The sequence below is a fragment of the Bactrocera tryoni genome, chromosome 5 (assembly GCF_016617805.1).
Source record: "Bactrocera tryoni isolate S06 chromosome 5, CSIRO_BtryS06_freeze2, whole genome shotgun sequence".
In the NCBI taxonomy this organism is placed as follows: Eukaryota; Metazoa; Arthropoda; class Insecta; order Diptera; family Tephritidae; genus Bactrocera; species Bactrocera tryoni.
The window spans coordinates 10597083-10620477 of NC_052503.1; the positions used below are offsets into that span (position 1 = coordinate 10597083).

Consider the following 23395-nt stretch of genomic DNA (forward strand, 5'->3'; position numbering starts at 1 on the left):
CTTAGCGCATACTGAGTTAGAAGCTGCCAAACGGCGCAGCGCCGACATCCGACATCCTTAGCAACACCTCGACATTGTTGCTGTGAAATATGGTGCGATGTGGCACGGTGTGGTGTTTGTTGAGATGTCTATCTCTTTTGATTTATGCACATCTCTTCCGCTATTTACCATTTCGCTGTTGTTCGCCAAACGCTACCATCAAGGCAGCGGCGGCAAGTCGTGGTGCAATTGCGTGTTTTCTCTGCACATACATATCTACATGCATTTACATAGATGGGCGAACAGCGAAGACGAGTCAAAGCAAGGAAAGCAAAAACACAGAAGCAAGCGCTACAGCATTACTTAGCAATTGCACTAATGTACACAGCGTCAAAGTCAAAGTTGAAACACGCGAATGTCGCCGCGCATGCGCGTTTTGATTTCAAAAAGTTTTCCCAACTGCCAAGATGCGATTTCCTTTTACCGCAGCCGCAAACCACCAAAGTCGGTTTTACAAAAATACCACACTTTTTTTGTAGTTTATGCACACATACATATGTATAATGGCATTAAACTTCATCTCTAGTTATTGATTATTTCTCTTATAAGCAGAATATTGATGGCGATAGTTGAAGTGTGAAGTTGAAGTCGAGCGGAGGATGCTCACGGTTGCAGCAGCGAACCGCATGGGAAGGTGTGTCAGAGAAACATTATGGTTTACTGCGAGCATTGCAGCAATGTACTCCGTCTTGGGTTCGACGCCACGAATATTTTAATTGAATACGCGTAGTAAACAGTGTGCGACCACCCACGCACTCTCTCGCAAACAATAGTGAGAGCTTGCATTGAGTTCTGACATTAGCGTGGCAACTTGACTGGTGACTTGACGCGCTTCGAAATTTTTGCACTGCAATTCCAAAAGCCTACTTTATGTTTTATTCCTCGCCTAGTGATATGATACATAACCAATAACGAACACTTATGACTACCGCACACACATATATAAAACTTTGTATGCGCATGAAAAGCAACTACTAAAGAGAAATTGGATAGCACTATGGTGTGAAAAGCCTTTGACAGCTCTCTAATGAGCCTGTGTTACCGAACGCTTGAAGCACTACTTGGCTTTACAGTAGTCATTTTCATTTGCAAACATGTACATACATACATATGTACATATGTGTTTGTAAACGAATCGGAAACCAAAGCACCTCCGGAGCAGAACATTAAATATTCTTTCAACTTTTAGGAAAAACAGTTCTTTAAAACACTTCGAGATAGTATTCGGCAGGATTGTAAACCAAATTATAGACAAACCGATAGACCGATTTGCTGATGTCAATATCAATGTACAGTATATAACAACCGTTAATTGAATAGATCATGTGGTGTGCTAGTTGACGTTAAATTGAAAATATTATAAAAATGACAATCAGCTGTTTAGGAGCTGTCGTCTGTCATCTACAAATTTGGATCTGCTTAAGTGCGCAGTTAATCCGGATTAACGCTGTTATCTGATTAACGAGCAATTTTCTCGACATATTTCCTACAAGCATGTAGTGTATACCATATATACAGCTATGAACATATAAATGGCACATTTGTTTATGTCTTCGTTTTGTATTACAGATTCGTAACTGTTATTAATATTATTTCTAATATTACTTCCGGCTATTTTGAGCCTCTAAGTCGATAAGGGGTTAACGTGGGTTTACAGGTTTCAAAAAATCGATTTTTTTTATTGCCTTACTAAGTTCTAAAACACCTCTAGAATATTGTCCTAAATTTTCAAGTTCATCCGAGTAATAGTTTCGGAGATACTGCCTTGAGACTTGTGTGCTCGAGGCTAGCTAGGCTAAGTGCGCCGTCTTTAAACGCGTTTTTCTCGTAACTGTGTTTTTGAAGTCGGTTTGCAAGACTTTTTGAGAACTACTCAACCGATCTTCATAAAATTCTACACAGGTCTTTGAGATACAATTCTTAAAGACTTGGGCGAAGGATTTTTTTTCTATTACAACTATTTGAAAAAAAAAACTCGAGAAATTTTCACTGACATTTTCATTTTTTTTTTTGGAAAAATTTCAGCCAAAACTCCGATTTGCAGTTTTTTTCCCTTCGTCCAAGTTCTAAGCTAATTAAAACACGTATTTTTTCACTTTTGATGATCCTGTAAAGAGTTATCTTGCCAATGTGGGTGCATCTGTTTTCCGAGAGGTCACGGGAAATGGCATCGCAATGGCCGAGTTTACAATATATTTTTCCAAAAATTTCACAATTTCTTTGTTTAGTGTATGTTTGTAAACTAATAAAATAGTAAAATAATTTCTAATAAAATATTTAATTTTTTATATAAAAAAAATTGTTGAAAAAATGCTGTTTTTTAGCCGAGGAAACCCATATAACCCCATAAGGCAGCTTTTAGGCAATCTTTTGAAAAAATTCGATGTTTTCGAATATGATTATCCAATAAGTTCCAGCTACGTTGAATAGGACTAATGTCTGATGATTACGAGGATGATGCGATGTGTATTTAAGGTAGTTATCCTGTTGAAAATGTATTTTGGAACATTTTGGCAGTACATTACAACTCTGGTAAAACAGCGCCAAAATAAATGCAAAATTGTTTTATTTTAATCAACTTTCAGTTAAAATATTTTAGCCTATATACGAATCAAAATCTTGTGCCATTTATGTGGTCATGACTGTAGATGTGTATATTCTATCGGCCACTATGTATTACAAGATATTGTACGTATGTATGTGTATGCGCTATGTACACGTGATTATTTACTGTCAATAATCTCAACGACGTTCGCATAGCAAAGCATAACATGTGCTCAAACCAATACAACAACTCTTCGGTTCCCAAGGAAATGCGCAGAATTCTTCCATTCCATTTTCCATTGAAAAATGCATCGCATTGGTTAAATCAAGCCAAACAGGCGTCAAAGAAAGTCATCCATCGGCGCATAGTGACAAACTGGCGACTTCAATAGCTAAACTTATTGCAGCGTTAATGCCCTTATATGTATGTGACCAGAAGAACAACAAAGAAGCCTCAAGAGACATCGCAGAAAATGTACAGCTAACAATCAAACGAAATATGCATTTCTTCGGAACGAAAACTAACAAAGCAATGCGGATAATCTCGATGAGTGAACATGACGATTTGGATCGTGATTTCTAAAAAATACGGTAGCAAATACTAGAAATACTAGAGTAAATGAAATCAACTTTTTCCAAAATCAGTCGGTAACCTATGAACAATGCATTCTGACATTTTCTGTTAGCATTTCAACAAGTTTTTTGCACATTTGTCCTAATTCTATTTAGTTCGTTATTTTTTTTTACTTTTTCGAAGGCTTTGAAAAGGTTTCAGATATGTAAAATCACTATAATTTACATAAATAACATACATACATATGTACACAAATAAATAACATACTTATTTTTCTTTACTGGCGTAGACACCGCTTAGGCGGTTATATCCGAGTTAACAATAGCACGCCAGTTGTTTATTCATTTCGCAATGCGAGATACCGAGTGCATCCAGGTACTTCTCCACCTGATCTCTCCTACGGAGTGGAGGTCTCTCTCTGCTTCCCCCGAAAGAATGGAGTCATGTGAAGAAGTTCAAGGGAAGTGAGGAAAGTTCACTGAGAAGTGGCCAGAAACGATTCTTTTACATATGGCTCAAGCAGCTCCCGACTTTCGGTCTTACACCAAGTACCCTCTGGGTAGCCAAAAAATCATCCGTTTGAAGACGAGCTAAATTGAGAAGGTGAATCATCCATCCCCAGGGTTGCGTGTTGGGTAAGGGACCCGCCACTTAAAAAAATGCCGCAAATGAAAAGGAGACAACAGCCTCGGATAATAACATACATAGACCACAAATTTTCGATGGTGTTGATACCAGGGCACTGTGGCGACCACTTCATTACATTGATATTTCGTTATTCAAGCCACCACTTAGCAACTTTTGTTATGTGTCGCTATCATTCTCTCGCTAGAACGTCCAAACAAGCAGTATTCCTTCACTGATATACAGCAGCCTGGTGTTCTGAAATATTTCGCCATAGGAGACACCACAAATATTTTCCTTGATCCTTGAGTTTTAATATGGATTTCGGCTGGTACTCGGCATTGGGTGAACCTCTTACATATTGACGCGATCGCTTTTGGCCATACATAACAAACTTCGATTCGTCCACCCATAAAATATGGTGCCATTTTGTCGAAGACCAATTTAAATGTCTTTTAGCGAATCAAAGGCTTAGTTCAACATGTGTTTTTTCGGCAATAACGACACTTTTCATAGCCTGTATGCACCCAGATCATGATCACGCAAACGTCGACATTTAGTTTTAAAACTTCTAGTTACATTAAAGGCGTCTTTTACCTCTGTAGCAGCAGCAAATGGAAACTGCCTTAGATAGCTGAAAATGGAATTGACTTCTCTCACTGACATGCTGGCTTTCTCCCACGCTTTTTATTACTTGGTTGGTACCTGATAGCATTACCAGCACCATTGTGGGTGAGCAAATAGAAAGAATTTAGACGTCGGCATAAATATTGTCACGAGAAATATTTTTTTTTTATCAGGGCGCGCTTCTCAGGCGAAAAATCTATTTTTCTACATTGCTTAATGAAGATTCGTAAAATTGTAATATTAAAAACAAAAATTTCAACTGAATAAATGAATATCACCGTTATTTTCAAAATCTCACTAAGATTTCCAGAGAATTTTAATTTTTTAAACTCTTCTTTCACGCGCTACTAAGATTTTGACTCACTGAAAAAGCTTTGGAAATAGAAAGAAAATTATAACAACACAGCAAGCTAAGCGAAACCAGTCATTTCTAATTTCTATTTCGACTTCTTCCTGTAATGGATTTTAAAGTGCATCCCAAAGAAAAAAGATGGAATAAAAATGTAGAGACTAAACTAAAAGAGTTCCCTGCATTACTAAGAATTTGACCGCAAGCTACTTTATAGAGAACACCTTTTACCTGAAGCAGATGTTGTCAATAAACGAAAAATTTGAGTATCCAACAATTAACATAAATATATGTTAATTATTTCCCATAATCCAAGTATACATGATACATATCCAAGCAGCCTAGCATAGCCCAGATAGGCGCTCTGACGCACTGCCTATCGGCTAAAAGGCTCGCAGCGGGGTACACTTTCCATTTTTAACAATGAAATTTTGGATTTCACTTTTTGTTGAACAAAACAATAAATAATATTTGGAAATAAAACATGAAATCTTCAAAGTCTTAGGTATTATGTTTTTAACATATCTTTGTATAGATGTTTATACAAAAATTATAACAAAACTTGCAACAAACAAATCGTATTTGGAACAATGAAAAGTTGTAATTACGAATATGCGGGACACACAAAGCTTGGTTATTGCAACATCTCAATGAGCGCTCGAAAGCCGCGAGGCCCTTGCGCAGCCGCTGCACGCCAACACCGTAGGCAAGCCAGCGGTCAAATGAGCAAACTACCAGCTAACCCAACTAACAAATGAGTTCCGCCCTTCGAAGCAGATATTCGACCACCAAACGTGCAACAATAAGCAAAACAAAAAAGAAAGCGCTGGAGCATTAAGGCCATTTGGCTTGTGCGGATGCAGAAAATCGATGCCAAAGCAAAAGGCCAAACTTTTCAAGTACTCGAGTGCACGCATAAATCTATGTACGCATAACTACAGTACACATACATACTTATACATACATATGTAGCTATATAACGAAATCCGAAATAACAATGCTAGCCAAAGGTAAAAGGTAAAACCACAGCGCCAGCTGTGGCAAACTGCTTCGGTTTTCACGCTGCGCGCAGCAAGCTAAAAAACTTTAAAGTATTACATAATAGAAAGTTTGAAGCTTACATTGTATCTGCTGGGATTGGGCTTCATATATTTCATATTAAGAGCGCTACAGCGAAGTGAAGGTACTTGCACCGTCCGGCTAGTGACAATGGTTTTGCGCCTAAGCCAGAAGGTAATTGAGACAGCATTGGCGAAGCGACTTGGAAAGGCAGCAAGGCGAACTGCCAAAAGCGCTTTGCAATTTATTTTATTTTATTTGAAAATGGCAAGTAAAGTGGCCCGCGCTTGCGTGGTGGCGAGATGAAGTCGCCCAAGGAGCGATAAGCGCCCGTTAGCTAGACACCTGTGTCGCCTTGCAAAAAGCTACCTAAAAGCGCAACTGTTTGTTTCACACTTCCATTGAACGACTTCCTAATCCAAGTCATATTGCACGCGCCAACAATAAAGGGAGTGTCAATAGGCGCGGGTGGATATTGGCGGGATTTGTTCATCATGCTTTTATCAATTTCATTGACTGTTGAAACTTTATCATCGAAATAACCTCCAAAACTATTCTTTATGTAGGAGATTCCTTTTCGGGGAAAGCATGCCCGACGGTTGAAAGCTAAGTTTGCTCTGCCAAATCCCCTAAAAGTGGGACCCCTCAATTTGGTCCAATTACCGTAGGTTAACCCTTCTTAATATCGCTATAAGGTCTTATCGTAGTGTGTGAAAGACTGAAGCCCACCGTTAACAAACTGATTAGACCTTATCAGTGTGGGTTTAGACCTGGAAAATCTACAATCGACCAGATTTTCATGCGCCAAATCTTGGAAAAGACCCGTGAAATGAAGATCAACACACACCACCTCTTCGTCAATGTTAAAGAACCTCTCCGAAAGCATGAAAAGGAACTGCCTCTACACGGGTATGTCAGAACCTGGCATCCCCGCAAAGCTAATACGACTGTGTAAGCTGACTTTGAGCAACACTAAAAGCTCCGTCAGGATCTATCCGAGCCGTTCGATACCAAGCGAGGTTTCAGACAAGGTGACTCCCTACTTCAATCCATTGCTGGAGAAAATAATACAAGCTGCATGAGATATTTGGGGAAATTGACATAGTTCAACGAATTAAGAGACAGCGGCTACGCTGGAAACACTCCAGCTTTGAGAGTATTAGACGCAGTACGCCCCGGGGAAGCAGAGGAAGAGGACGATCTCCTCTCAGTTAGAAAGACCAGGTGGAGAAGGACGTGGCCACAGTTGGAATATCCAAATGGCACTGAAAAGGAAGAACGGCTGGCGCGCTGTTATGAACTCGGTTATAACCCCTTAATCGGTGTCTACGACAATAAACACGAAGAATATATAGTCGCGAGCAATGAAATAGTAGTCGGTACCAACACTATAAATATCTTTCAATTATTCAATTGTAAACAATTTTTTAGCCTTAATAACGGAGCTTATTGTTATTTTTGCACTTAGCCTTTTCAAACACATTTCTTTATACAAGCCCAAAAGTTTTCAGTGGGATTAAGATCAGAAAGTCAGGCGGACTGGCTCAATTCCATTGACCCGAAACCATTCCTGTGCCAACCTAGTAGAGTTTTGACTCTGTTATCTTCTGCAATTAGCAGCAAAGCATTTTGCAATATATTGGCATATGCGTAGTGACTCTTGATGCCTTCAATTCGATGGATCGGAACAAGCCTTTGTACAAGAAACACACCATACCATTATACCTGACCCACTATTTCTCAAAGATTTCGTGGTGTATCGTGGGTCATATTCTGTATTAGTGGAACGTCACAGAGACCCTTTCCGGCCATAAGAAATCATTTTCTACCCTTCAATACAAAGTATGCTACTACATTTATTCAATGGCCAGATCAGATGTTAAAGGAGCCTTACTAGGTAACCTTCTATTTACAATATGAGCATCGCATGATAAATTTAAATCGTCCCGGAACTCTAGAAGAGCCATTATTGGTCGAGTTTTGGCATACCTGACAGTATTTCACTTGGCAACCTTTGGAAAAACTTTTCTGGGATCTGTGTTAGTGCATTGCGGATGAACATCCGACCAGTTGTTCCACATTTTTTGAAGGTTTGGGCGGTCTATATATAAAATTTCAAAATTGCACACAAATATTTTATTGCTCGCAACTGTATGTAAATTTAAATGTGATAAACTAAAAAACACTAACGTGCTGCATTATTTTCATGGCTATTGTACAAGCATACATTACATTTGTATGAATTGAATAAGCCAACAAATCCGTTTTAGCCTTTCTGGCACGCGCCACCGCCAACCAGCAGGGAAGTATTAATAAAATTGTTGCATGGTCGCTTGCCTTTGCTCACCGCGGCGGTTTCGTTACATCGTGTTTTTATGGTGATCATAATTTAAAGTATCTTTATTTTGGACGTTACTCCCGCTTACAACTTACAAATAACAACAACAACCGACAGTCACTACCGTCATGTCTTTCCAAGCAAAGCTGAACGCTAAATCGCAGTGATACTATTGTTTTATGCTTTAGGAAACAACGCGCGGGTGTTGTATTGTTGGAGTTTTTGTGTACGAGTATGTACTATATTTCCTTGTCACTGCATTCCCCCATACGCGAAAGTGCCGAAAAGCCTGACATAACTTAAAAACAAAAATAAATAATATAATCGGTACTTAGAGGTTGCAATCACATTGCGCATAAGACAATTGCTCAAATTTCGTAGTGTTGTTATCCCGATTAGCATTTGCACAATGCCGCATGGGCTGTGAACTCTTGGCCGTGGGCACAGCCTACTTTCGGCAATAGAGCATTTGGCAACTTTCGCAGAATCGCCATTATGTTGCTGTTGCTCATAATAATTAATTCAATCGCGCATTTCGATATGCAAGTAGTGGAGTGTGTGATGAGGGAACCCCTTAAACTAGACACAACTGACTTAAAACGCAAACTGCATTTGGGAAATTGTGCAAATCTGGAATTATGGCCAACGCAAGGTATTTACATAAAGCGGCTTAATTGAAAGCAATTTGTTTTTATGTTGCATTATGACTTCATACAGTCATAAATAAACATAATTTCTCGTCAATTTATAAATATTTCATCAAATCCATAATTTAAACAGTTTTCAGCATACACCCAAGTAAGTAAGGTCAAGCTAGTGCGTGGCATTCTGAGTTCCTACAAAGTAAACATCAATTGGAGAGCTCACTTCCATTGCGGTTTTATGATAGAATTTCACATTGAGTATCGTCGTAGATAATGTAATGAAAATCTGTTGAAGATTGAACACATCGTTCATCACAATATGTGCATACATACTAACTATACAAATATTTGTGCGCGCATGAACGGATCATTTGACAGTAAACGTTCTAATCTCTGTAGAATGAAGATACAATTGCATCAGATTTCGTTTTTATATTTGCCCGTTGACTGAACTGACAACAATGCGAAATGTTGGCTCAATACATACATATGTGCAACAGAGCTTAGTTTGTCGTTGTGCGGCCACAATTTACAACACACTTACACACTTATTTATGTGTGTACATATATGAATTTGTGCATGGTTGTTTTTTTATATTTAAAGGTCATTTGTCTTTAAACATACTTACATATGTACATATGTATGTATGTATATACATCGACCACTAGCTCAAGACGCATCTCTAATTGGCATTACCCAGTAGCCACGGCTTGGTTTTGCGCAACATACATACTCCATTTGATTTATGGTATTTTTCATTTTTTCACTCTAAGCCACGAATGCTAGACAATAAACAACGCTAACTAACATATTTTCATAGTAATATACTACAAATTATTGCCTCATCGGAGCTACTTCCAAGTTGAAATCCAAGTAGGGGGGATTTTAGGTCTAGCAAAACCTTGTCAAAAATGTACAATTAAATTTCATCTTAATCTTTGTAACACCATTAAATTAAATTATAAAAGTATGTATGTAAGTATAAAGGGTTAGGTATGTACACTGGTGGCAGAAATAATAGGGACAAACCAATTGGTCTATTTCTTAACCCAAAAAAACTTTTTATCAACATTGGTCTTGATCACTAGTCACTATGTAATGAAGTTTAATAGTCCTGGACATGGTTCGTCTTCAACGTGTAAAAATCACCGAATGCACTTTATGTTCTTTCGAAAGACAATCGTATACTAAACAATAATGATTATTTTGATGTGACATTCGACGAATGGATTTTCGCGCGAAATATATGTAAATTAAAAAGTCTTACTATTTTTTGCCTACAGTATGGAATACTCCAATTATTTTAAATATTTTGATGAAATTTGACCAATAAGGTAACAAGGACTGATCTGTTTTCAAAAATGAAGAAATTGGAAAATATCATAATTTCAAAAAGTAATGTAATCTCTCTACAACTTCATCGAACAAGCAACATCGTTTTTCACAGGTGCTTTGAGCAGATCTTACGATATATTTAATACTTAATTGCAATAATATTGATTCTGTCGATTTCAGTCTTTTGAAATTTTTCAACTTTAATTTTTATAAATGCGGTTAGGTGCTTTTAACTAATGATATACAAAATATTGTCAGAAAACCACTCAACAATCATTACAACACCGTCCATTTGCAATCAACACATAAATTCGTGCAGCAACTGCTTTACTTACCGAGTGTTCTGCCAAACAATGCTCCAATTCCGCTGTCGTTAATGTAGTAACTGTCGACAATGTGGGCGCCAACTCAAGACGCTCTTCCATTTCACGCAGCCACTTGCGTAATTCTTTAGGATCGTGCCACGATAGTTCGCGCCGCTGAGTTACACCCAACAACTTAAATAAAAAATTAAACGATGAGAATTCACAAGTATAAAAAAGCTCAATTCACCACAGACTTGAACACTCACCTCAGCGCAATGCAATTGTTCACATTCCACACCGTTAGCTACGTTGTGATCCGCAAGATGTCGCTCTGTCTCTTTGCATGTATCCAAAAGGTTTGTGTCCATGATGTAGTTATAGTTGGTTTGTATGGCAGCCCAAAGATCGTCTTTAGCCGAGCCAAGCCCAAACGTGGCACTGCTTTGTAGGCTTGACGAACTATAACTATATCCGCTGCCCCAAGAATAGCGGTGGTTTGCGAAACTGCTGGTACTGCTTTGACTTTGACTGAAGCAGTGAGTTCTTACGCCCAACGTAGCGTTGACTGCATTGCGTTCTATGTTTTTCTATGAAATATAACAGTGAACACAGAAGAATATTTAGTTGCATTGTTATCTCATATGTACATATGTATGTATGTATATCACAATAAAACATGTTTCAACAAAATCATATTTAGATTAGATTATGTGATTCCGTACTATTGTATCTCCCCATATCACTAAAATGCCGAATATGAATAGATTCGATTTTAATGTAATATCTCGGATGTAAAGCTAAAAGCAGTAATGAAGCTATGAGTAAATTTGATGCCAAATATGACAGTAATCCTTTTACGATTTCGTCGAATAATGCATTTTGAATTCAAAATTCCATACTCACACACCTTGTTGCAACAGAGTGAAAGAGTTTTGTTCAACTAACGGTAGTATGTATCACCTAAAACTAATCGAGATATGTACATAGATGTAAAGGTACACATATACATACATATATGTACATATATGTATGTGCATAAATGAGTAGGGTGACGAGACTACTTGAAAGCCGGGTGACTGTCTGTACGTCCGTACACCCTAAATCGGAAACATATATGTATGTACTATGTATATACATATAAAGGGCATAACTAAGCTGCCAAAAAAAAACCAAAAACTGTAAATTGCTAGAACGAATCGTGGCGTGGACCTACCCCTCAATAGGTTTAATGAATTAGTAAAGCTGCATCAGAAACACTGAATTTAATACCCGAGACCCGAGATGGTTCGAAAGGACTCATAGGAACCAGTTTCGAAATTGGACAATGATCGTGACGCCGCTCACCTTCAACTGAAAACCTATATCTCAGGAAATAATTGACCGATTTCAACATAAGTAGGTGTATAGGTATATACATTATATATATTATATTGCGAAAATGGGCGAAATCGGACAAAAACAACGCCTAGTTCCTTATAATACTTTCACTTTAGGTTATACATGACTGTGATCAAATTGAAAGGTGAATTTTGTCCATTTCATTTCCTTCAAAGTATGCCAACGAATTTTCCAGTCATCATAGCACTTGGAAAAAATTTCCGTCGTGATGGCCATCACGCCTTTTTCGATTCAGCTTTTACAAGCTGCGTTCCAAAGTAAACAGAACTTTTCGAATCTAGTGCCCCCTAGTGGCGCCATCTACATGTCGACTGGTGCGTTAGAATCTGTTATCTTTATCGATTGTCCAGTGAGAATTTCATGACATTTCATCGATTGGAAGTGAAAGTATGGCGTTTTAAGTGTTCTCATGTTTGGGTTATCAGTGCGAAAATGACTCTCTTCTCTCTTCGAACAAAGAGTCAACATTAAATTTTGTTTTAAAATTGGTAAAACTTTTGCAAAAAAAAAAATGAAACAAGTTTATGGCGATGATTGCCTATCCCGTAGCAGAGTGCACAGGTGGTTTCAACGTTTTCAAAGTGGTCGTGAGGACATAAATAACGATCAACATGTGGGCCAATCAAAATCGGTGACCACCGGAAATTCCATCGAAACTGTGCGTGAATTCATCAGCCGAAATCATCATTGAAACTCATGGAAATGGAATTGAACATCTCCAAAGCATCGATTTTCATTTTGACCGATTTGGGCTTACGAAAGGTGTGTGCACGGTTAAATTCATTTTGCCGAAAAAAACATTTCTTCTGTTTTTTTTAAGTCCTGTTTACTTTGGAACGCACCTTGTATAATGTTTTTCTTTATTGTAGCAGCCAAATATGTCGGCCAGAGTGTAAGTTGTCTTCATAAAATTTTGATTTTTGGGTAATATATTCTCAAGTATACTTGAGTAATTGCAAATGCTATGTCAATTAGTACAAATCTTTCTCAAGTCCCAATATACATAATCTATTTCGTGATTTCCACCAATTTCTCGAAAAGCCATATCGCTAAAATAATTTAGATATTTAAGTTAATTGCGTAATTTGCGTAAATTGCAGGGGTATCCGAACTTACCGAACGTACCCGAACTTAGTCCTTCCTTACTTTTTAATATATGTTGCTAAACTGGCAATATTTTAACTATGTGCCAACTACTAAATGAGTAATAATTCAAAGTAACTTACTGATCTTTGAAACTATTAGCATTGCGAAGCATAGGTCTCCGCTTATTAAAATACTGAAACAAGTTGAATTCCTCGAAGTGAAAAAATTATTATTCCAAAGTTTATGTGATTTGTAAAGATACATTGGAACAAGTATACATATCGCTTGATAACCAGAAGTGCCATAATTAAAAAAAGTGAACGCTTTTATATTTTTATGAGGCCACTTGTGCCTTGCAATTAAAAATTAACTGATTAAACTCAGTCTTAGGGTGCGTGCAGAGTGAACGCTAAAAACTAAGCCACTTTTAGCAAATTCGCACTAGTTCGTAAACTATAATGGCGAATTTACATGCAATATATTGGCAACTCTCATCTTTTTACGCTTTGCGAAGCAACAGTCGTCATTTCTATTAGAGAAAAGCACAGAAATCAAAGCGCTCATTCTGACATATCCTTTGGTCGCTTCACTTCGCTTTGTTAATATATGAAATGTCAAGCAAAGTGAGGACTTTAGCGCTTTTTGCGATAACGTGAGAGGTTAGAGTTGCTCTCCGCGAAACGATTTTAAATTACGCAAAAATTAAAAGGAATAGAAATAATAAAAAATTCTTAATAATAATGATTTACTAAAAATTGGAATGTATTATGGAATAAATATCGAAAGGTTTAAGTTCTCTTATTTAATATGAACTTTCTACCGGCGGAAGGAACGTGCTGCATGGAACAACTATTGCTCCTATTTCTGAGAGTAGTTAACAGAGATGTTCACTTAAAACAAAATAATTCATTCATAAGGTTATGTATTGCGTATCAATGACGTAAGAACACAAATGCAAACATACATAAGTAGTTATATTGTACGTGTATGAATATTGCATTAGTCTACATTATGGTCGAAAAGGCAAGTAATAAAACCTAAGCAGTCATAAGTCGCTCACAAACGCACAAATACAATAATAAGAAAACACACTTGTGCAGCAATAAACTGGTTGTACAAATATTTCTCAACTTGTAGTCTTCTTATTCGGCGCTGTCTACCTAAAGCAGCTGCCAGTACTATTTTGTCGCGCTTTTTGTTAGTCATCAAAGTCCAAGGCTATTAAGTAGTAGTGTTTTTTATTCAGTTTGCATTTGATCGATAGAGAATCGGAAATTCTTAATTTTCACGCACACCTCGAATGCAACATGCAAACAATCCCTGACTCTCTTTGCAGCTGAATTGGTAGAAAGCAAAATAAGGAATAACGCAGTATGGCTGGTTGCATAATTTGCAAAATAACCAAGAGAGCAAGCACACGCAAACCCGCTTTGAAATACTTGCCACCATGAAAACGATGCCTAGTCGAAAAGACGAGTTAGAAAGATGCAAACTCTCACTTGGAAACTTGCAAATGATGGCTAAAATCATTATTCTATGCATGCAATATATATGTACATGTCCGTTAATGCATGGCACTAACAAATTAACGACCAACTGTTAATTGACATCATTTCTTGAATTCGGCATTCTCCGCCCAACTTCTCTCTCCCATAATTGAAACTATGATCGCCAATTTCAGAAGATCAACAGGTAGGCAATACTTGATTTTTAGAACGACGAGTTCTCTAAAAGCCCCCCATATTGGCGAAGTAGTGTGTGTAAGTATAAATTAATGCCGCATTGCATTTCGCTTCAAACTGTTAACAAAGTTGTTGTTGGACCGCAATTTGTCTATTTGCGGTTGCTTCCTGCAACTCGTATCATGTGTTCTAGGTTGTTGGAAATCTAGGAAATATCTAACGCTAATATAATATTTATAATCAACATTAATGTCTCTTGTTCTCTACTCTGTTCTAATTGCTCTGTAGAGACCGGAAAATGTCAGAAATACAAAATATTCCTTACAGGAAATTGATTTAGATTGGTCAGTTTCAGATCTGAACAATTTCTTCAAAATATCACGACAAATGAAATTCTATAGTGGTCCAATATCGGCGGTTATGGCAAATAAGCAATTTCTTGGAGAGAAAATGGCAAATTTTCAGAACGATATCTTACAAACTGAAGGATTAGTTGGACAGACAGACGGAAATGGCTAACTTAGTCATGCTTATAGGGCATCCGTTGTTTTTTTCTGGATGTTACAAACTGCGTAGCAAACTTAATATACTCCGTTCAGGGTATAAAAAGGTATAACTCTCTCGGTCTCTATCAAACGCACTCCAAACTACTAAGGAAAGCTCGAGTTCAGGTGCCACCGATTAGTAAGGTTTTCTATAAATAACATATACATCCCTAAACAGATAATTTCCATTCATTTAAGAGTATAATGAGTTGCAGTACCAATATATCTTCACTTACTTTTAAACTGTTGTATGGACGTTCGACATTTAGTTTTGCTTTAATTACGTCACGACCCTCAGACTTCTCATCGTCCGGTGGCAGCGATGTCATTGAAACAGAGGCCTTCATATTGGCCGAACCGGAGGCGATGACGTTTATTGGAGGCTGGCATCGATTCCCATCTATGGCGCCTTTGCCAATATTATTGCTGTTGGCGCTGTTGGCTTTGTTGCGTGTTTTATTGTCCTCTCGTTTTTTAGAACTCTTATTGCGTTTCTTTTTGGCACTGGTACCAGTCCCACCAACTCCACCGTCTTTGTTGATTGCCTTGGTGTCGGGTATGGCTGGTACTGCAAATTCGCCCACTATGGAGTTAGGCTGCATCTTTTCCGGATCCTCAATAGCTGTAATTGCTAAAGTGTTCACCATTGCTTTCGGTATCGAAATAGGATTTGTGTTTGTGGGTGTTGCCGTGCTCATCTTTGAAGCATCAGCATACACCATGGCCGCATTTTCAGTCTCTTCGTTATTGTTAACCGCAGCTTCAAAGGTTTTCGGCGCTGCTTCGGTTAAATTCTCACCTGCCGATTTGCTAATTGGTGGTGTTATTGTGTTTATTGGTGAAAAATTCGATTCTTCATCCCGACAAGTTTCACTAGTGTCAGTACTTTGGCTTGTGCCCTTTACTTCATGCTCGTTTTTATTTAAACTTGTGGACGTATTTGCATGATTAATTGTATTTCGTATATTTAACGTTTGTTCGTCGTGTTGTGGTTGCATAACGTTTACCTTCTCCCTCTTCGGCGAATCCATTTTCGTTCTTAAGCTTCCACATTAATTAGCTGATATCTCTGATGATTTCACAAAAAAGGAAATAGGTATATTTGCAGCCACTATCTGAAAATAAAGAAAAGATAAATAACTATTAGCCTTTACTTAATGATTTTCCATTTAATATTTAGATTAGTTATATCAGTTATTATACCAGTTATTAATTTTAAATGAGTTATGTGTACTGCTTCATGTGCTTCAACCATAAGAATTCTTAAAAACACACTCACACAATCATATTCAAGACCAAACTGAAGGTTATGTATGCCCCAACTAGTGGAAAATCCAGAAACTCTTTCATTGAGGGAATCAAAAAATTGTCCATACCAATGTCAAAGCTCAGCACTTTCTGTTATGAAAGGTCTAATTACATTTCAAAACAAATTCTTATAGATCAAATAGAACTTTACAACTGTACACTACTTTACATACAAACTATCCAACCGTTCAGAAAAGTAAAGTACTTAGTGATAACAAAAAACAGTACAGGATTACCTGATAATCAGTATCATTAGCTCACATCTTAAATAAAAAAACTCGATTGACTATGCGCATTTTCGTTCAGTTTGTATACCAGATCTATACTATGGTATATTATGGTGGTCCGATATCGGCTGTTCCGACAAATAATCAGCTTTTTGAGGAGAAAAAACATGTAACGGGTTTTTTAAAATGAACCCTACAAGCTTTTTTTTTTAAATAAAACAAAAACGGTTTGGGATAATAATGAAATTTTTTATTCCTGTGAAAGTACATTCGATGTCACCACGGACATGTTTGCAGAAATCCAGACGCTGAACCCAATTTTCGACGGCTCTCAAGCATAAATCGGCCGATACTGCTGCAATTTCACGTTCTATATTCGTACGAAGTTCATCAATCGTAGCTGGCGCGTTGACATAGACCATAGACTTAACGTAGCCCCACAGGAAAAAGTCTAACGGCGTCAAAACGCACAACCGAGGCGGCCAATTGACTGGGCCATTTCGTGAGATAACACGTTCACCAAACTTGGTTTTCAATATATCGATTGTGACATTCGCTGTGTGGCTTGTGGCGCCGACCTGTTGAAACCGCATATTGTCCAAGTCCATGTCATCCAGTTTGGGCCAAAAATATTCAATTATCATTGAACGGTAGCGATTCGCATTCACAGTAACGTGTCGGTCTTGATCATCACGGAAGAAGTACGGCCCAATGACGCCGCCGGACCGTAAACCGCAACAAACCGTAATTTCGGGATGCTATGGTGACTCATGGACTTCATGTGGATTGCTGCCTGACTGATAACGCATATTTTGCTTATTGACGAAGCCATTCAGCTAGAAATGAGCCTCATCGCTGAAGATGATTTTTCGATGAAAATCCGAATCATTTTCAAGTTGTTGATCAGCCCAATTCCCGAGCATACGACGATTCTGGTGGTCAAGCAGCGTCAGTTTAATATTGTACGGATATAGGCTAAGCTCTTCTCGAAAAATTCGCTACAATGTCGTCACAGAGATGACGTGTGGAAGACTCATTTAGGTCCTCCTTAACCCTTTCATGCCCGATATTGCTTATAGGCAACATTTACATATATGCTTCTAACTCCCGTTATATCAATTTTTTTGACGCGCGGTTCTTTGCATTATGTAGTCTGGTGTATTGTGTAAGCTTACAGTGAATTGTTCTATCGTAAGCTATGCAAGGGTTCATTCAGTAGGCGTAGAGTGAAATTGTCAAGATCGCGAAAAAAGGCGTTTACGCAAAAAGTGTTTAAAAAGATTAAAATAGCTGTTTTATTGTAAAACCAATCGATAATTTTGTAGAAGTGCTGTTGTCTAGAGGCAACATTCTGTAACTAACGAACCAGAACACTAAGCACTTTGAAATTTTTATCACTTCTTACTTGAGTTAAGACTAACATATATGTACATACATATCTGTCCTAAAAAATGTTTTAGCTCCGCCCATTTTAATTCGGACATAAGAGGGTTAATTGATGCGCTAGCGGCAGCAATGCTCTCAACACTTTGTCTCACTGGCACGGGAAGATTTTGTACTGTTTCTGTGGATTCAAATTTTTCCACTAGACGCTCAATTGATGATCTGACAGGACGATTATGACGACCATAAATTGGAAGTATATAGACAGACGGGTATGGCTAAATCAACTCTGCTCGTCACTCTGATAATTTACGAGTACATATATACAATATTATTTATAAGGTCTCCGACAGTTTTTCTGAGTGTTGCAAACTTAATGGTAAACTGAATATACCTAGGGTATATTCAGGGTATAAGAATAACGATAAAAGGTTCCTATATGTCTTATTTTTATAATAAACATATAATATAATAAATCTGAATATGCTTATAAAAATTATACTAAATAATGCGAATGAGTCTACTTAATTGAAATCGAAAATATTCTCCGCAAAGCCCCAAAGTCTAAAGCAGTCTTTTCTAAATGACTGACATCCATTGTAAATTTAATACATGAAATTTTGTATTTGAAATTTGTTCGCATTTCTAGCAAGCAGAATTAACTCAACTCATCCAACTTTTTTTATCTGACTCTTAAGTCTATATCTTATCTTGGTCGTACACTCTATCGATGTACTATCGGGTGATTTTTTAAGAGCTTGATAACTTTTTTTTAAAAAAAAACGCATAAAATTTGCAAAATCTCATCGGTTCTTTATTTGAAACGTTAGATTGGTTCATGACATTTACTTTTTGAAGATAATTTCATTTAAATGTTGACCGCGGCTGCGTCTTAGGTGGTCCATTCGGAAAGTCCAATTTTGGGCAACTTTTTCGAGCATTTCGGCCGGAATAGCCCGAATTTCTTCGGAAATGTTGTCTTCCAAAGCTGGAATAGTTGCTGGCTTATTTCTGTAGACTTTAGAAATGGAAGAACTGAACTTGGTTGACATGTGGTTTCAACAAGATGGCGCTACATGCCACATGAGCTCATGATTCTATGGCCATTTTGAGGAAAACTTCGGAGAACAATTCATCTCAAGAAATGGACCCGTAAGTTGGCCACCAAGATCATGCGATTTAACGCCTTTAGACTATTTTTTTGTGGGGCTACGTCAAGTCTAAAGTCTACAGAAATAAGCCAGCAACTATTCCAGCTTTGGAAGACAACATTTCCGAAGAAATTCGGGCTATTCCGGCCGAAATGCTCGAAAAAGTTGCCCAAAATTGGACTTTCCGAATGGACCACCTAAGACGCAGCCGCGGTCAACATTTAAATGAAATTATCTTCAAAAAGTAAATGTCATGAACCAATCTAACGTTTCAAATAAAGAACCGATGAGATTTTGCAAATTTTATGCGTTTTTTTTTTTTAAAAAAGTTATCAAGCTCTTAAAAAATCACCCGATATATACATATTCATAAAGTGTAACGGGAAATAAACGTGTCCAATACTAGGAAGAATATCGGTCTCTGACATTTGGTAGATAGCATTAAACTCGCCATTCACCGACAACGCTCTGCGCGCTTTCAGTTCTAAATTTAGCCAACAACACAACTCACTTTGAGTGAGAACGCAGTCCGACTAGAAAAAAGTATAATTTCTGCCTCATTTTGAACATATGTCGCCAATTCGTTACTGCAGGAAAACGAAAACTCAAATGCTCTTTTAGGGCTATATGGAAGCGATGAATCATCCAGCGCCAGCACAAATAGTGGAAAGAATCAGACAAACGCAATAGTTGTCTTTCAACTGAATACCAAGGCTACGCACCCCAAACAAATATGTGGTTACTGCACTGACGAATTCACACTGTTTGCTCTCGCCATAGAATTAAGGTGCGGCCCGAATACGACGAACGAATAAGAATTAACAATTCGAAAAGGAAGTTGTGCGATTATCGACGAATATGAAATATTGGACAAGATCAGTCATTTGAAGTGTTTGTGCTATAGTATGTTCCCTTTGTATATATACATATATGTATGTATATAGGTATGTATGAATCTAAGAGAACACAATGGTAGGTCGATTTTTTATTTTGTTATTTAAAAAAATATTTTTAAAGTAAACATATGTATGGATATGTAGCAAATATATAAATAATCCAAGCCGAGATCAACGGCAGGTTTACAGAACTATTAACTTATGAATAAAAGTTTCCTTAGTTCAATCCTATAAATCTAGCATTTACAATAGTTACTCACTGGCCGGACGAAAGCATACCCGACGATTGGAATTTAAGTGTGCTCTACCCAATCCACAAAAAGAGGCACACCACAATCTGCGCCAACTACCGTGAGTAAGGGTCTATCGAGCGTATTGTCTGAAAGATTAAAGCCGAACAAACTGATCGGACCTAATCAGTGTGGCTTTAGGCATGGAAATTACTGACCAGATATTCACTATGCGCCAAATCTTAGAAAATGCCCGTGAAAAGAGGAACGACACACACCACCTCTTCGTCGATTTCAAAGCTGCTTTCGACAGCACGAAAAAGAGTTGTCTTTATGCCGCTATGTCTGGATTTGGTATTCCAGCAAAACTAATACGGTTGTGTAAACTGACGTTGAGCAATACGTCAGGATCGGGAAGGATCTCTCCGAGGCGTTCGATACCAAACGACTGCTGGATAAAATAATGCGAGCTGCAGAACTTAATGTAGCAGGTACAATCTTCTATAAGAGTTTAGAGCTGCTGGCGTTGGCCTCAACAACCGTGCTGTTAGTTCTGCTTTCTGCAGAATGGATAAGAAAGCGAAGCAAATAGGTCTGGTAGTGAACAAGGCAAGGCGAAATATCTCCTGTCATCAAACAAACAGTCGTCGTACTCGTGACTTGGCTCTCACGTCACTGTTGACAGTCATAACTTCGAAGTTGTAGATAATATCTTATATCTTGGCACCAATATACATATATTGGTATATATTAACATCAACAACAATGTCAGGTGCTACTTTAGACTGAGTAGTCAATTGAAAAGTAAAGTCCTCTCTCGATGAAAAAAGACCAAACTCTATAAGTCACTCGTTATTCCCGTACTGCTATATGGTGCAGAGGCCTAGACGATGAAAACGTCTGATAAGTCGACGTTAAGAGTTTTCGAGATAAAAGCTGTACGAGGTTTACGACGCCATTGACATATACATAGTAGTTTAGCGAATTAAACGACATTGGCTACGCTGGCTAAGTCATGTCATCCGAGTGGACGAAAACAATCCAGCTCTGAAAATGTTCGACGCGGTGCCCGCCGGGGGAAGCAGAGGAAGAGGAAGACCTCCAGTCCGTTGGAAAGACCTGGTGGAGAAGGATCTGGCTTCGCTCTCCAATTAGCGCCACATTGCAAAAAGAAGAAACGACTGACGCGCTCTTGTTAACACGAGCATTTAAATGTTTTTGGGTAAAAGGGTAAATTTGTAGTGAAAATACTGAAACGTGTAACCTTGATTCATCAAACTTTCTTAGAGCTGCCAAAAGACCCCGAGGAAAACTTTTGTCAGCTGAGAAAATAAGGCTTGCCAAGAGTCCTTTTTTTATATAAGAAAAATTGGAAAAAAAGTGTAAGGATCTTAGACTATCTGCTATTTCTTGAAATTGCTCAATTACTATAGCAAAAATACGAGTAATAAGAGAAATTAGATTGTTAAACAAAGAAAAGATTATGTCCACAGAAATTGTGCTCACACTACATATGTCAATAAAGAGTAGACTTATATAACAAATATTAAAATCACCTGACCATGTTGACTATACAAAACGCTTTAAGAAACTTCCATTATCTGACGCTCATAAAGCTAAGCGTCTGACCTTTACCGAAACCCATATTCAGTGGCGCAAAGAATTGTCGAATTTCTTATTTAACAAAAAAAACTGTTTAATTTAGAAAGATAAATGAGTTAATAAAGAAGTTTCAATGTCCAGGAGCTTTCCAGCTCCCCAACAGTAAAATAACTATAACTTTATTGCCATTCAAAAACATCAAATGAATGCATTGCATATTCTGGCAAAGCAGGGTTGCAATGCATAAATGCTTTGCATGACATCGCTATATAAATTAAAAAATGTTTCATACGTTGCGTTTACCCGAAAGCAGTCATAATACTTCATTTATTTATTCTGCTCAGCAACTAAACACTAACATTATTTTGTACACTCGTATAGGTGTTCGAGATTATACATTACTTCAGCACATGCGATATATACATACGTAAATTGTATGTATTGAATATGGTCGGGAGTCTAAAGTTTCGATATTTTGTGCCAGTAGCAATGACGTCATGCAATAAAAACATACATATGCGAAGAGGCGAAGCGAAGGATTTTATTATAACATTTTTCTGAATTTTATTAAGTCGAAAAATTATATACCCGAAACAATCACGTGGTAGAGTAGAAGTAGTACGACGTGACGACTTGCCGACTTGAAAACTGATATCAGCCACACCACTATTATGAATGGACGCTATTGTACCGTTGCCGCTCTACTAGCCATGTGCCAACTGCTAAATGTTGTTTGCAAATTGGTTGAATATCTCTCTCTGGCTTCTCCTCTCAGATAACTCTGTTTTTTAGTAATACACGTAATTGTGGGAACTAAAGGGATATCAGAGAGAGTTATTGGACACTTCAACTTTTTATGAATGTAGCACTCTGTTCATTATACCATAATATTCTGAACAGACCACGAAGTTTTTAGCCTATAAAGTATATACGATCTCTTGAAAAAATCATTTTGGTGTAATACCCAATTGGGATATTCTTTACAATTTTACTTAAATGTAAGGTATATTAATAAGTTTCAAATTAATATAAATATCGTGCGCCTACAACCTATAATATATGTAAGTTAATAAGGCACCAAATTTGCTCAGAATACATATGATATTATCGCATATCATTAGGCTTAAACCACGAAAAAGCCCTGCAGCTGGCTAAAAGTCTGAAATGTTCATAGCGTATTTAACCAAGGCCCGTTATTTTATATCTAATTCAAAACTTTCGATGACGCCTTAAAAGCATACAATACCTTTGTATATATACATACATACATATACGGTAACAAACGAATCGTGCTCTTTGCACTGTACTAAGTGTCCGATTACCTTAGATTAATTTCACTGAGACTTTTAATGGGAAAAATCAACTGTTCTCATGCAGTCCAATATTAGCATGTATTTAACCAATACTTGAGCAAAACAACTCCACACTCAAGTTAGGAAGGGCTAAGT

The 23395-nt window shown here is 37.6% G+C and overlaps 1 protein-coding gene across 3 annotated transcripts in view; it reads right to left on the reverse strand.

Moving 5' to 3' along the window:
• The window catches only part of LOC120777716 (serine-rich adhesin for platelets), a 98013-nt gene that overhangs the window by 67661 nt on the left and 6957 nt on the right, over positions 1-23395 (reverse strand). For all 3 annotated transcript variants that reach the window (XM_040109200.1, XM_040109199.1, XM_040109202.1), the window contains exons 2-4: positions 15387-16265; positions 10706-11026; positions 10470-10631 (exon numbers count right to left, since the gene is read on the reverse strand). In XM_040109200.1, coding sequence (XP_039965134.1) covers positions 10470-10631; positions 10706-11026; positions 15387-16181 — 1278 coding nt within the window. In that variant the 5' untranslated portion in view covers positions 16182-16265. The remainder of the gene's footprint in view (positions 1-10469; positions 10632-10705; positions 11027-15386; positions 16266-23395) is intronic.